General features: G+C 42.5%; 1 protein-coding gene across 1 annotated transcript in view; it reads left to right on the forward strand.

The window, feature by feature from the left end:
* The window catches only part of LOC124600092 (prenylcysteine oxidase-like), a 78,689-nt gene that overhangs the window by 17,651 nt on the left and 48,596 nt on the right, over nt 1-12,442 (forward strand). Inside the window, exon 3 of the mRNA XM_047136132.1 lies at nt 11,953-12,130. Within this exon, the coding sequence (XP_046992088.1) occupies nt 11,953-12,130 (178 nt within the window). The remainder of the gene's footprint in view (nt 1-11,952; nt 12,131-12,442) is intronic.

The raw sequence follows: 12,442 nt of genomic DNA on the forward strand, positions 1-12,442 counted from the left end.
AGGTTGTATTGTCACATCTCCCCTGACCACCACAATCACCAGATGTCAATGTTATTGAACCTTTTTGATCTACTGTAGAGGGAAGGTGTAGGATTGCTATCCATATTCACTTTCATTACCTGAATTTGCCACTATTCTCCAGGAAGAATGGTATAAGATTCCCTTGAAAAATGTACAGGACCTGTATTTATCCATTCCAAGATGACTGGAAGCTGTTTTGAATGCAATCAGGTTTCCTACACCATATTAAGCATGGTAATGTGTTTTCGGCAATTCTGTATTTTGGCCAACCCTTGTATGTGCTCTATACAAGAGAAGCAGGGCAAGGGAAAAATAGTATACTACATCCATCCCACATATCAAGAGATACAAATTACATTGATCAAACACATTACCTGGCCTTGGACATAATATATGTTTCCTTCTGACAACTGTTAGAGAACCAACCCCTCTTATGGTGATTCAAGCAGATATGCACTGTGCATCACTGTTGTTAGAGGTGACCAGAAACCTCTGTATTTGAGCAAAATGAAAGCCCTGGCCCAGAGACTTTAGTGACTCTATGACAGTCTAAGATATGTTTTGTTAAACTTATCACAGAATTGAAATCTGTATAATTCTCCTAAATGGCACAGTGGCAGTTAAAAGTTTTGTTTATTGTTATGTGGAAACCATGTCAGGGCTTTTTAGATTGTGTGACTGCTTGTTTAAAATAATTCTATTCACAGAAGCCTTCAAAACACATCAAACCAAAAGAAATGAGAGCATCGAGGTAAAAATCAGAAACTAACCTAGTCACATATTTGAAGTAAACATCAGTGTATACAAAAGGACAGATTACTTGGAAAAGCTCACACACACACACACACACACACACACACACACACACTTTGTCTCACTCTGTTACCTTTGTTTCCCCTCCTGCAAGTCCAGGGGTTAGAATAGGCGCGAGGTATTGCTGGCCTGTCGTAAGAGGTGACTAAAAGGAGTCTCACGCGTTTCGGCCTTTATGTGGTGGTCCCTTGTTAGGTTTGACCTCCATTTTTCAAAATTTTATCGAAGAGCGAGCCAATTGGGAAAGGGCGCCTAACATGGTGGATCGTGTCCACCATGTGCTGAGACCTCTTGTGTCCTTTGTCACCATGGATCTGCATTTCCGCCCATTCTCCAGGTATTGGGCGAGCTCAACCTCCTGGGTGTGTTTTCCTCTGTCCAATGTGCCGTGTCGCTTTCTGCGCTGATGACTATAATGGACTTCTTAGCTCGTTTGCACCTGATATCCAGCATGGTATCCAGTCCGTTGTGGTGGGGCTGCCATGTACCCTGTTGGTTGTAGCCCCCCTGACCCCAAGGGATCGCTCTGCTGATGCCTGCTTGGTTGCTCCTGACGTATGCCAAGGAGTAGATGCCCATCCCCCGGGATCGTCAGGACTCCCGGCAATGGCCATCCTGACAGGTGGCCTTTGCTGCTGCTGGGTGCCACCTGTGGGGAAGACCCCTGGTCTTAGTGGGTGGCATCAGGGTGGTGACATGCGACGAAGCTCTGTACATCATCTCTTGTGCTGGATAAACACCAGCAGTCACTAATCATTTATGGGGTCAATTCAGTGCACAGAAATACGACCCCAAATCATTCACCTCCCTGACCACACCATGGGAGGAATGCCAGGTTAAGGATGGCAGCGCATCTTATTTGCCCCAGTACCTTGTATGTTGAAGAGCTGATGGGAATCTTTCGTGCTTCTGAAACCTCAGTTTTTTGTTGAGCATTTAGAGAACAAGTTTGTGGAGGTGGAGGGATTGTCCAAAATGTGATCGGGTCAGTCTTGATCAAAACAGCATCCTCTGCCCAGTCAAGGGCACTACTCGCCTGTGACAAGCTGGGGGATGTTTCTGTTTCCATCATGCCCCATAAGAACTTAAACACGGTCCAGGGTTTCATATTTCAGAGGGAACTGCTTTTGCAGTGTGATGATCAACTTGTGTGCCAATTTAATGCAGCGAGGTGTTCATTTTGTCCGGTGCATCCACCTGGGTCCGAGGTATAATCAGGTTGCCACCGGTGCCTTCATATTGGCCTTCGAGGGTGACACATTACCCGAGAAGGTCAGGGTGATGGTCTACCGCCATGATGTGAAGCCATATATCCAATACTCCACGTGCCCCACCTCCCGCCTGTGTCAGCTGCAGAGAGCCTTGCTCGCCATACTGCAGGATTCTCCAGAAAGAAAGGAAAATAATGAAATACAAGAGCCTGGACCAACTGACCTCCACCGAGACTAAGAGAAAATATAAGGGGCTACATCCTATGCATATGACTTAAACCTATGCTACCGATACGACAAAGGTTCTACCATCTTCCGTTCCGCCGCGTACAGTTGGCTCTCAGAGTCATCAGATTCCACCTGCCACCTTTATGGTGGGGAACACTTCCCTTCCTGTTGCTCCTGCACCATCTACTTCAGGAACAACCCTCCCCCTCCAAACATCGGGGACTTCAGTCCCCACTTTTCAGACAGAGAAGCGAATGTCTTCTTCGGTTCCTCTCACTAGGAAGTGGTCCCTTGGGTCACTCCCTCCCAGGTTCCTACCAGCGGCAAAGCTGACACCTGCCAGTGGTTGAAGTGACCACAGGTCAGGGCTTCATGATCCTCCTCATTCCCTGAGACTGAATCACTGAAGCCATCCCTGCCGAACAAACCTAAGGAGTAGCAAGAGAAACCAAAAAAGCAAAAGACCCCCAAGAACCAAGGCACTGCGGTGGCACCCACACCACTGCCACCTACAAGCTCTGCATCTGAGGATGAAGTGGAGATTCTGGCCTCCGCTGATGACATAGATCTTACTGGGCGCTCAGACCCAGGTACTCATCTGGTGGCAGCAGGTGACCCTGAGGCATAGACTGCGTCATTGAGTGTTTCATGCCTTCCCAGTCTCACGATCACGTCATCCTCCAGTGGAATTGCAGCAGTTTTTTCCACCATGTGGCTGAGCTATGGCAACTGCTAAGCTTTACACCTGCTTTCTGCTTTGCCCCCCAGGAAACCTGGTTCCCAGCAATGCAGACCCCTGCCCTTCTTGGCTACAGGGGATATTACAAGAATTGTAGCGAATATAATAGAGCGTCAGGTGGAGTTTGCATCTATGTCCTGAACTCGGTATGTAGTGAACCTGAGCTCCTTCAAACTCCTCTTGAAGCTGTGGCTGTCAGGGTACGGACGACACAGGAAGTAACTCTCTGCAAATGGTGCAGTACCACTGAATGTATTGGCTGCACTGATTGAGCAACTCCCTAAACCTTTCCTACTTTTGGGAGCTATTAATGCCTATAACCCCTTTTCAGGGTGGCACTGTGCTTACTGGCTGAGATAGAGATGTCGAAAATTTACTGTCACAACTCGGCCTCCACCTCTTAAATACAGGTGCCCCCACACATTTCAGTGTGGTACATGGCACATATTCAGCCATTGATCTCTCGGTTTGCAGTCCTGGCCTTATCCCATCTATCCACCGGACAACCTGTGTGGCAGTGACCACTCCTCCGGCATCATGCCCATGGATGCCTACCCAGATGGGCCTTAAACAAGGCAGACTGGGTAGCCTTAACCTCTGCTGACACCGTTGAATCTCCCCAACATGGTGCCATCAATGTTGTGGTTGAGCAGGCCACTAAGCGATCGATTCTGTGGTGGAAAATGCGATTCCTCATTCTGTAGGGTGTCCCAGGTGAAAGACAGTCCCTCGGTGGTCGCCGGATGTCGCTGAGGCTATTAAAGAGTGTCGGCGAGCTCTACAGCGGCACCCTGCCCTAGAGCACCTAATAGCCTTTAAGCAGCTCCGTGCCTGTGTTTGCCAGCTTATAAAATGATGGAAACTGGAGTGTTGGGAGAGATACATGTTGACTATTGGGTGCCATACATCACCTCCCTTAGTCTGAACGAAGATCAGACATCTTTTCGGGTACCATATGCCAACAGGTGTCCCTGGCGTGAACATCAGTCGTGTGTTTTCTACCGACAAAAATGTGATTGCCAAGCACTTTGCTGAGCACTATGCTCGAGCCTCTGTGTCGGAGAACTACCCCCCAGCCTTTCGCACCATCAAACGGTGGATGGAAAGGAAAGCCTTCTCGTTCACTACATGCCACAGTGAACTCTACAACGCCCCATTTACAGAATGGGAGCCCCTCAGTGCTCTTGCACATTGCCCCGACACAGCTCCTGGGCTCGATCAGGTCCACAGTCAGATGATTAAACATCTCTCATCTGACTACAAGCGATCTATCCTTGCCATCTTAAACCAGATCTGGTGCAATGGTGTATTTTCATCGCAATGGTGGGAGAGAACCATCATTCCGGTGCTCAAACCCAGTAAAAACCTGCTTGATGTGGATAGCTATTGGCCCCTCAGCCTCACCAACGTTCTTTGTAAGCTGCAGGAATGAATGGTGTGTCAGCGGTTGGATTGGGTCCTGGAGTCATATGGCCCACTGACTCCATCTCAGGGCGGCTTCCGCCAGGGTCTCTCTACCACTGATACTCTAGTTTCCCTCAAGTCTGCCATCCGAACAGCCCTTTCCAAATGCCAATACCTGGTTGCTGTCTTTTTTGACTTGTGTAAAACATACAACACGACTTGGCGACATCGTATCCTTGCCCCATTGTATGAGTGGGGTCTCCGGGGCCCACTCCCGATTTTCATCCAAAACTTCGTGTCATTCCATACTTTCCGTGTCCAAGTTGGTGCCTTCTATAGTTTCTCCCGTATTCAGGAGAAAGAATGGCATTCCGCAGGGCTCTGTATTGAGTGTCTCTATTTTTAGTGGCTATTAATGGTCTAGCAGCACCTGTAGGGCCGTCAGTCTCACCTTCTCTGTATGCGGATGACTTCTGCATTTCATATTGCTCCTCCAGTACTGGTGTTGCTGAACGGCGCCTACAGGGAGCCATTCACAAGGCGCAGTCATGGGCTCTAGCCCACGGCTTCCAGTTTGCAGCTGCGAAGTTGTGTGTCATGCACTTCTGTCGGCATCATACTGTTCATCCGGAACCATAACTTTACCGTAATGATGATCCATTCACTGTAGTGGAGACATATTGATTCTTAGGACTGGTTTTCGACACCCGATTGACTTGGCTACTTCACCTTCATCAGCTTAAGCGGAAGTACTGGCAGCATGTCAGTGCCCTCCGCTGCCTGAGCAACACCAACTGGGGTGCAGATCTCTTTACACTGCTGCAGTTCTACAGAGCCCTTGCTCAATCCTGCCTTGACTATTGGAGTGTGCTTTACGCTTCAGTGGCGCCCTCAGTGTTGTGTGTACTCGACCCAGTGCACCACTGTGGCATTCACCTAGCAATGGGAGCTTTTAGAACGAGTCTAATGTCCAATGTTCTGGTGGAGGCAGGAGTCCCTCCATTGCAGATCTGACACGCACAACTGCTCGCCAGTTATGTTGCACATATTCGTAGTTCTCCAGAGAATCCAAATTACTGTCTCCTTTTCCCACCCGTGGCAGTTCATCTCCCGCATTGGCAGCCCAGGTTAGTGCTAACAATTGCAGTTCATGTGCGATCCCTTCTGTCTGAACTGGAGTCCATCCCTTTACCACCTCTGCTTGAGGTCATTTCACTTACACCTCCATGGTGTACATCTCGACCGAAGCTTCTTCTGGACAGCATAACAGTAGGCAGAATAAACTGCGTGTCGTTAAGGAGACTGTGGATTTGTGGATCTCTTCCTTGCAGGCTTCTCACATGGAATCAGTTGTCCTTTGTCGGCTCCACATTTACCATACGTGGCTAACACATGGTTACCTCCCCCGTTGTGAGGACCCACCTCAGTGTCACTGTGGCTCACAAATGACAAGTCGTCCACCTCTTGCTGGACTGCCCACTTTTAGCCACTCTGGGGCTGACTTTTAACTTTCGCAGCACCCTACCTTCGGTGTTGGGAAACAATGCCTGAACAGCAGCTTTAGTTTTACATTTTATTTGTGAGGATGTGTTTTATCATTTGATCTAAGTTTTTGCACATGTCCTTCATCCCTCTGTGTCCTCCACCCTAGTGCTTTTTGGGTGGAGGTTTTAATGTGTTGCAGAGTGGCTGGCTTCTTCTTTTTATTTTCATGGTCAGGCAGCCGTGCTAATCTGCTTTCTTGTTTTAATCTCTTCTACCTCTTTCTTGCTTCTCTCTGCAGTTTTGTTGTCCTCTTTTGTTCTTTGTAGTGTTTGTTGCCTTTCCTTAGTTCTTGTCATATTTCTGTCCTTTTGGTATTGTGCTCTATGTCTCTTTTGTTTTCTTCTTATCCCTATATGATTGTTTTAACAGGAACAAGGGACTGATGGCCAAGCAGTTTGGTCCCTTCCCCACCTTTTAAACCAACCAACCTACCTAACCTGTGTTTTAGTAGCCAGTGATGCTAACTACTAGAGTGCAATGGAGCCTAAGGGACCAGAGATTTTAGTAGGGATCTTGTTCCAGCTGGCACACACGTCCACGTACAGGAGGCTGTGATATATTCCTAGATGCCTAATGTAATACTTGTTCTCAAAACTTTCTAAGTAAGTTTTTGCAAAATGGATTGTGTATTCTTCAGGTGTCTGCTAGTACGTGTTTTGCAGCATTTCCTTGACACTCTCCCATGGATCAAACAAACCTGTGACCATTTGTTCTGCCCATCTATGTATATGTTTAATATTCACTATTAGACTTATTTAGAATTGTTCAAGAACGATTTCATCGATCTTCTTAAATGAAATAATACAGATGGGATCTGTAACTGCCCACACATACTTTCATTCACAAAATATGATATACCTTACTTGAATAATTTAGAGAGTGGTGGAAAGACACTTGCATCATATCATTTTCAAGAAACAACTAAAGCTTTTTTTAACCTTTTCTTAAGTCACTGGATGAGCAGGGAAACAGTAAATTTACAGTATAATGCTTACCATGTAGGAATACTTTTATCGTGGACCTACTGTATTTATACTGTCATTTGCTTAAAACATGCCTCCTCTCTAAGAGGTGCTTTGTTCCATTTTATACTTTCTTTACTTTTGATGTTTTTGTACCAATAACATCTTTTGCTGTGTGCATAATTATTTTTGCTAAGTGATTTCCTCTTTCAGCTACGTCTGTGGATTGTTCATTTTCTGAGATGTTGAACTTGTTGCTTAGTTTAATTTGGTACATCTATCTGTTTTAAATAAATTCTTGTGATTCTATGTTTCTGACTTCATGCCTTGTGAGATTTTCTTTCTACTTTTATATCTATTTTTATCTGTGCATTATGAGTCTGTGGTTCCTTGCAATTTAACACCTTTTAAACCCATCACATGGTGAAAATTTTCTTTGTTTGAAAAAATTTAATCAATTTAATTTTTTCCGCTTGAAAAGTCCATTTTCTGTTTGTTATCTTCTGTAGAAATGGGTTATGGACAAACTTATTGATGTCGTAAACTCTACTAACATATGACCTTGATAATTTCAAGTATCATGCACCCATTTTATTTATTCATCAGATTTTGTGAGACTATGGGAGCAGAGCTGTTTTGGCATGGAATAAGTCAGTGTGTAGTTTAAACAGTGATTGAAAAATTTATGAACAAAAGAAAGAAAATAATTAATTAAAGAACAAGAAATGAGAGTATATGAAAAATAACAAATCACAGAAAAAGGTTCTCAGCTATTGTGAGGAACTCTTGTATAAAATAAAAAGAATGTACCACAAAAAACCTTTCATGTTAGATTTGAAGACTTGGCACTATTATTTTTTCTTAGTTCTGCTGGAAGCCCGTTGAATGGCGAACACCTATCTGTACAATTTGGTATCCCAGTGCAAATCATTTTTCAATATAGTATTCATTGTATTCTAATACAATCATTTTCTGGTCTAAGAATTTTGTTCTTTAGTGCACATGTTTGCCCCATTATGTGATGACATGAGAGATAGTAGAGTAACAGTAAACAAGTGTTTGCATTTCAGTGTTCGAAACATTTAACCTTGGTCTAGTAGTGAAGGTAGCAGAATTCAGTTTCTGCACAATATCTTGAACATAATACTTCCAAGAAAGCTAATTCTTTCAAGAGAGCTCTCAGTCCTAAAAGTTCAAAATGACCAACTTCACTGATGTTTGCTTTTACAGAAGTTCAGTTTCAGAAACTTTATGTGTTTTAATTTTTTTGCAGTTACACTTTAATCTGTCCTCTAAAAGTCATGTGTTGATTTTATCTATTAACCAACTTGCTTGTTCATTTTCATTCCATTCCATGCCTTTCACAGAAACACTTGTCATCTGCAAAGATCAAACAAAATCACTGGTCATCTGTAAAGAGAGATTTTTGTGACAGCTATCATTTTTAGTGGCAGATCATTGTTACACTTATACCAAGGAAAGCAACTGATATGTGTATGGTGTCTGTTCTTTTGGACATGTCCAAAAGAACAGACACCATGGAGGATTGTGACAGTCGTGAAGAATCAAATTTCAATGAATTACAAACATCAGCTAAGCAGGAGATCTCGGGTTCGAATTCAGGTCAGGCATGCATTGTTTCAACTTCCCCATTGATTTCTATCAATCAGCTAATGTTTGTAATTCATTGGAATTCCATTCTTCACAGCTGTCGCAATCCACCGTGGTGTCTGTCCAAAAGAACAGACACCACACACATATAATTACAGTGATCACAAGCCAAATATCATTTCTGTGTGGATGCATACCTATACTCAGGTAGGGAGCACTACTTTTGTAGTGTGTGGAATAAGTTGCAAATGTGAATCTGCTGGAGAGTGTGCTTGGGATAATTCTGCGCAGTCGCACCAGTTCCTGTGTTGTCGTTCCGTATGGGTTTGAATGCCTGCCTAGTAAGCCGGAGATCCTGGGTTCGAATCCTGTTCGGCCACACATTTTGTCAGCTCTCCCTGTTGATTTCTATCAATGTCCCGTACACAGCTGATGTCTTTGATTCATTGAAATTTTAAAAGCAGTTGACCCAGAACAGAACCTTCCACTTTCATAGATTCAAATTGTTTTCCCTATTTGTCTCGCATACAAAACAATAAATTTCATTTCATGTGGATACTCCTTTCTTTCAGTCATACTGTAAATCTGACAACAGATTATGTGTACTGAGATGTGCCTTTACTCTCTTATACACTGCTTTGTCAAAAAAATTTAAAAACACCGATAACAAAGGAATTGAGTGGTAACTGTCTGCATTCTCACTTTTTCCCTTTTTACAAAGATGTGTCACTAATGAAAATTGGTCTGTCAGGAAATTGGCCACATCTGACACATTGCTCAGATGGCTGTGCACACAATTAATACATGGTGCGTCAATTCTCATAACCTTACGTGATATTTCACTATACTCATGGGAGCCTTTACTCTTTGGTGATTTAGTAATTGATTCAATTTCATCTTTGATTGTTCCTTGTAGCTGCATGTGGTATGTCTTAGAGCATCAGCTTAAGGGTTCTGCTTACTTATCTGTACATATAAAATTTTGGTGCAATTTTCTGGCTGTTGTGCAAAGTATTTAATAATGAATTTTTGTCATCTCTGTGGGTCCCTAACAGTTTCAGTCTCCCACATGAGAGGTGTAATATCGAACATTCAGCATTCTGCCCTTGTACACTTTCAAAATTGACCATATAGTTTTAATTTTGTTCTGAGAGCTTGCTATTAATTTGGTGTAATGCATTGTTTTAGTCAATCCAATGATGCTACTGCACGTTTCAGTATTGTCAGTAGCAACTGGGCTCTGACTGCCCTTCATACTTCCTTGAAGTGACCGCCTGAGTGTTCTCAGTCCACTACTTGTAATATTCTTTCCCCTGGCTGAAATACCAATGTCCTAGCAACAATCACTCATCAGCAGGTCCTCAGAAACGGTGCACAAGTCTGCCAGGCCCCAAAGAGTAGAAACAGTAGTAAATATTGGCAGATATATTTTCACATTGGTCTCAGCCCAGGCCTGTTTGCTTGCTAAATTTCAGTAAAAGTCTTAATGCATGACCAGTTTGCACAATAATAACATATTAGGAGGGACATCATATCGGTATTGTTATTTAGCTGTCTGTCTATCATGGCTCATAATGTAGCTTGCTGAATAAGTTTGAAGTGTTTTCCCATAAATGTAATAAGCATACAGATACACATAACAGAGACCTTAGTCATTAGTAGTATATTCTCCTTTACTATTTACAACAGTCCACCAATGCTGGGGTAACTTTTTGATTCTGCTACTATGAAATCACATCGTTTTGAGGTGAAGAACATGTTGACCCATGTTCAGAGCAAATTTTCATCCAGGAAGGAAGTTCTTTGAAGGTTGTCCAATAGAAAGCAGGAAAGGTGAAAGCATCCAAGATGAGGTGAATAAGGGATGTGTGGAATATCTTCCCAACCCAACTCCTGTATAGCATTTTTCGGCAGTGTAGTAGAATGCAAACAAGCATTATCATGGATTAACATCACTACACACAGTTGTCCTGGTCACTGTTCTCAGATTACATCTGCAAGGTGCCTCCGTTGTCAATAATAAATATCAGCAGTGATGGATACACCTTGGGGAAGCAATTTATAGTACACCACACTGTTACCTAACATTATCTTTAGTGGATCTGCACAGGTCTTTGTACGGAGAGTTGCTGCTTTGTTTGGGCTCAACCATTCCTTTCTTTTCCTTATGTTAGCATAAAGACACCATTTCTCACCAGTAACAATACAGTATAGGAATGATTGATGTTATTCATGAGCCACTTGATGATGAGCAAGCAGAGATGCATGTATGGCCACCCGCTGATTTTTGTGATTTTGGCTTAGAGCATGTGGTACCCAACCACTCAATCTTTGAATCTTCCCCGTTGCATGCAAATGTCTCATGATGGTGGAATGATCACAGTTCATCACATTTTGCCAGTTCTTGAGTACACTGAGGTGGATCATTGTGGATTAATGTGTTTAAACGATCTTTGTGAAACCCAAAGGTCATCCTGAATGTGGAGAGTCACTCATGTCAGAATGATTATCCTTAAAACAAGGAACCCATTTTCTTGCTGTGCTCTGTCCAGTGGCATTATCCCCATACACAACGCAAATTTTTTTCTGGCTGCCTTCACTGCTGTCGCCCTTCTATTGATTCCAACAAAAGAATTTCTCCAATTGGTTCTCCATTTTCTAGCATCCACAGCTTCACTTATTCTCCCCAAATGACAAAACGACAATATGTACACTCAAAGAGCACCAGTGAACTAAAAATAAGAAATGACAAACAATAAATAAAGCCAAAGCAACATGTGAAACAAAAACACTACAAACTTATGAACCAATCTAATACATTTGGTCAAAAAAAGAAGCAGACTTGACTCACTGTGCTGTCTGCAGTGTGGGACAGTTGGCAGCTCATCCATATTTATTCCCTACAAAGTGAACAACCAAGACTATCTAATGGTTGCTGAGTGCTGCATCCAGGAGCTTCTAGACTGGATATTGGGATCATCTTTGGTTGTTTCTTTTAATCCTCTCTAAGATGCAATTAAGCTCTCTCCTCCTAGTTCTGCTCTCCTCATTTTCAACCTTTCTATGCATAAAATCATAAAAATATAAAATGACTATACAGATATTTACCTACTTATTAATACAGATGTACTTGCCATGAAACCTCTCTGTACTAGATGGCAGTTACAGTTTGACCTCCTTTTGATATAAAGGAAGCTGCTGCAGTAAAATATTTCTGATAGTGGTAATAAATTTTGACACTGCATTTTTTTATTATTATAATTTTTGTACTTTTAAGTCTCGAACGATGATGTTATGTGTCTTTGTAAGTTGTAAAATAACTAGAACACATATGGCAGAAAGCTTTATCTGATGTACATCTATAAAAAGTGTGCACAGAGCACTTTATCTGCTGAATAACATGTGGTATGTTTTATAGGTTTGGGACGAAGAAAAACACATGAATCAACTTTTGGTCTCTATGATGGTAACAAATTTCTTTTTCGTGAAGCAAACACTTGGAACTTCATTAACACACTTAAAATATTGTGGCGGTATGGTATCAATGTAATCACTTTACAAGACTATGTAAGTGACATGCTTGGAAAATTTGAAAGGTAAAGTTTTCTTGAGAATATTATTTTAAATTGTGTCATTGCAAATGCGGTGTGTGTGTGTGTGTGTGTGTGTGTGTGTGTGTGTGTGTAACAGTTAAAGGCATTCATCAGTGATGAATATTGAATAATCATGAGGATTATGAATGGAACATTAAAGATTCCACTATATTTTTCCCATGTGCCATAAAAGCCCTAGGGATCCTTTCGTGATGTGATTTAGGTTTTCTGTGGTTTTCCTAAACTGATTTAGATTTTCTGTGGTTTTCCTAAATCAGCTGAGGCAAATGTAATGATGATTCCTTTAGCAAAGCC

The sequence above is a fragment of the Schistocerca americana genome, chromosome 1 (genome assembly GCF_021461395.2).
Source record: "Schistocerca americana isolate TAMUIC-IGC-003095 chromosome 1, iqSchAmer2.1, whole genome shotgun sequence".
In the NCBI taxonomy this organism is placed as follows: Eukaryota; Metazoa; Arthropoda; class Insecta; order Orthoptera; family Acrididae; genus Schistocerca; species Schistocerca americana.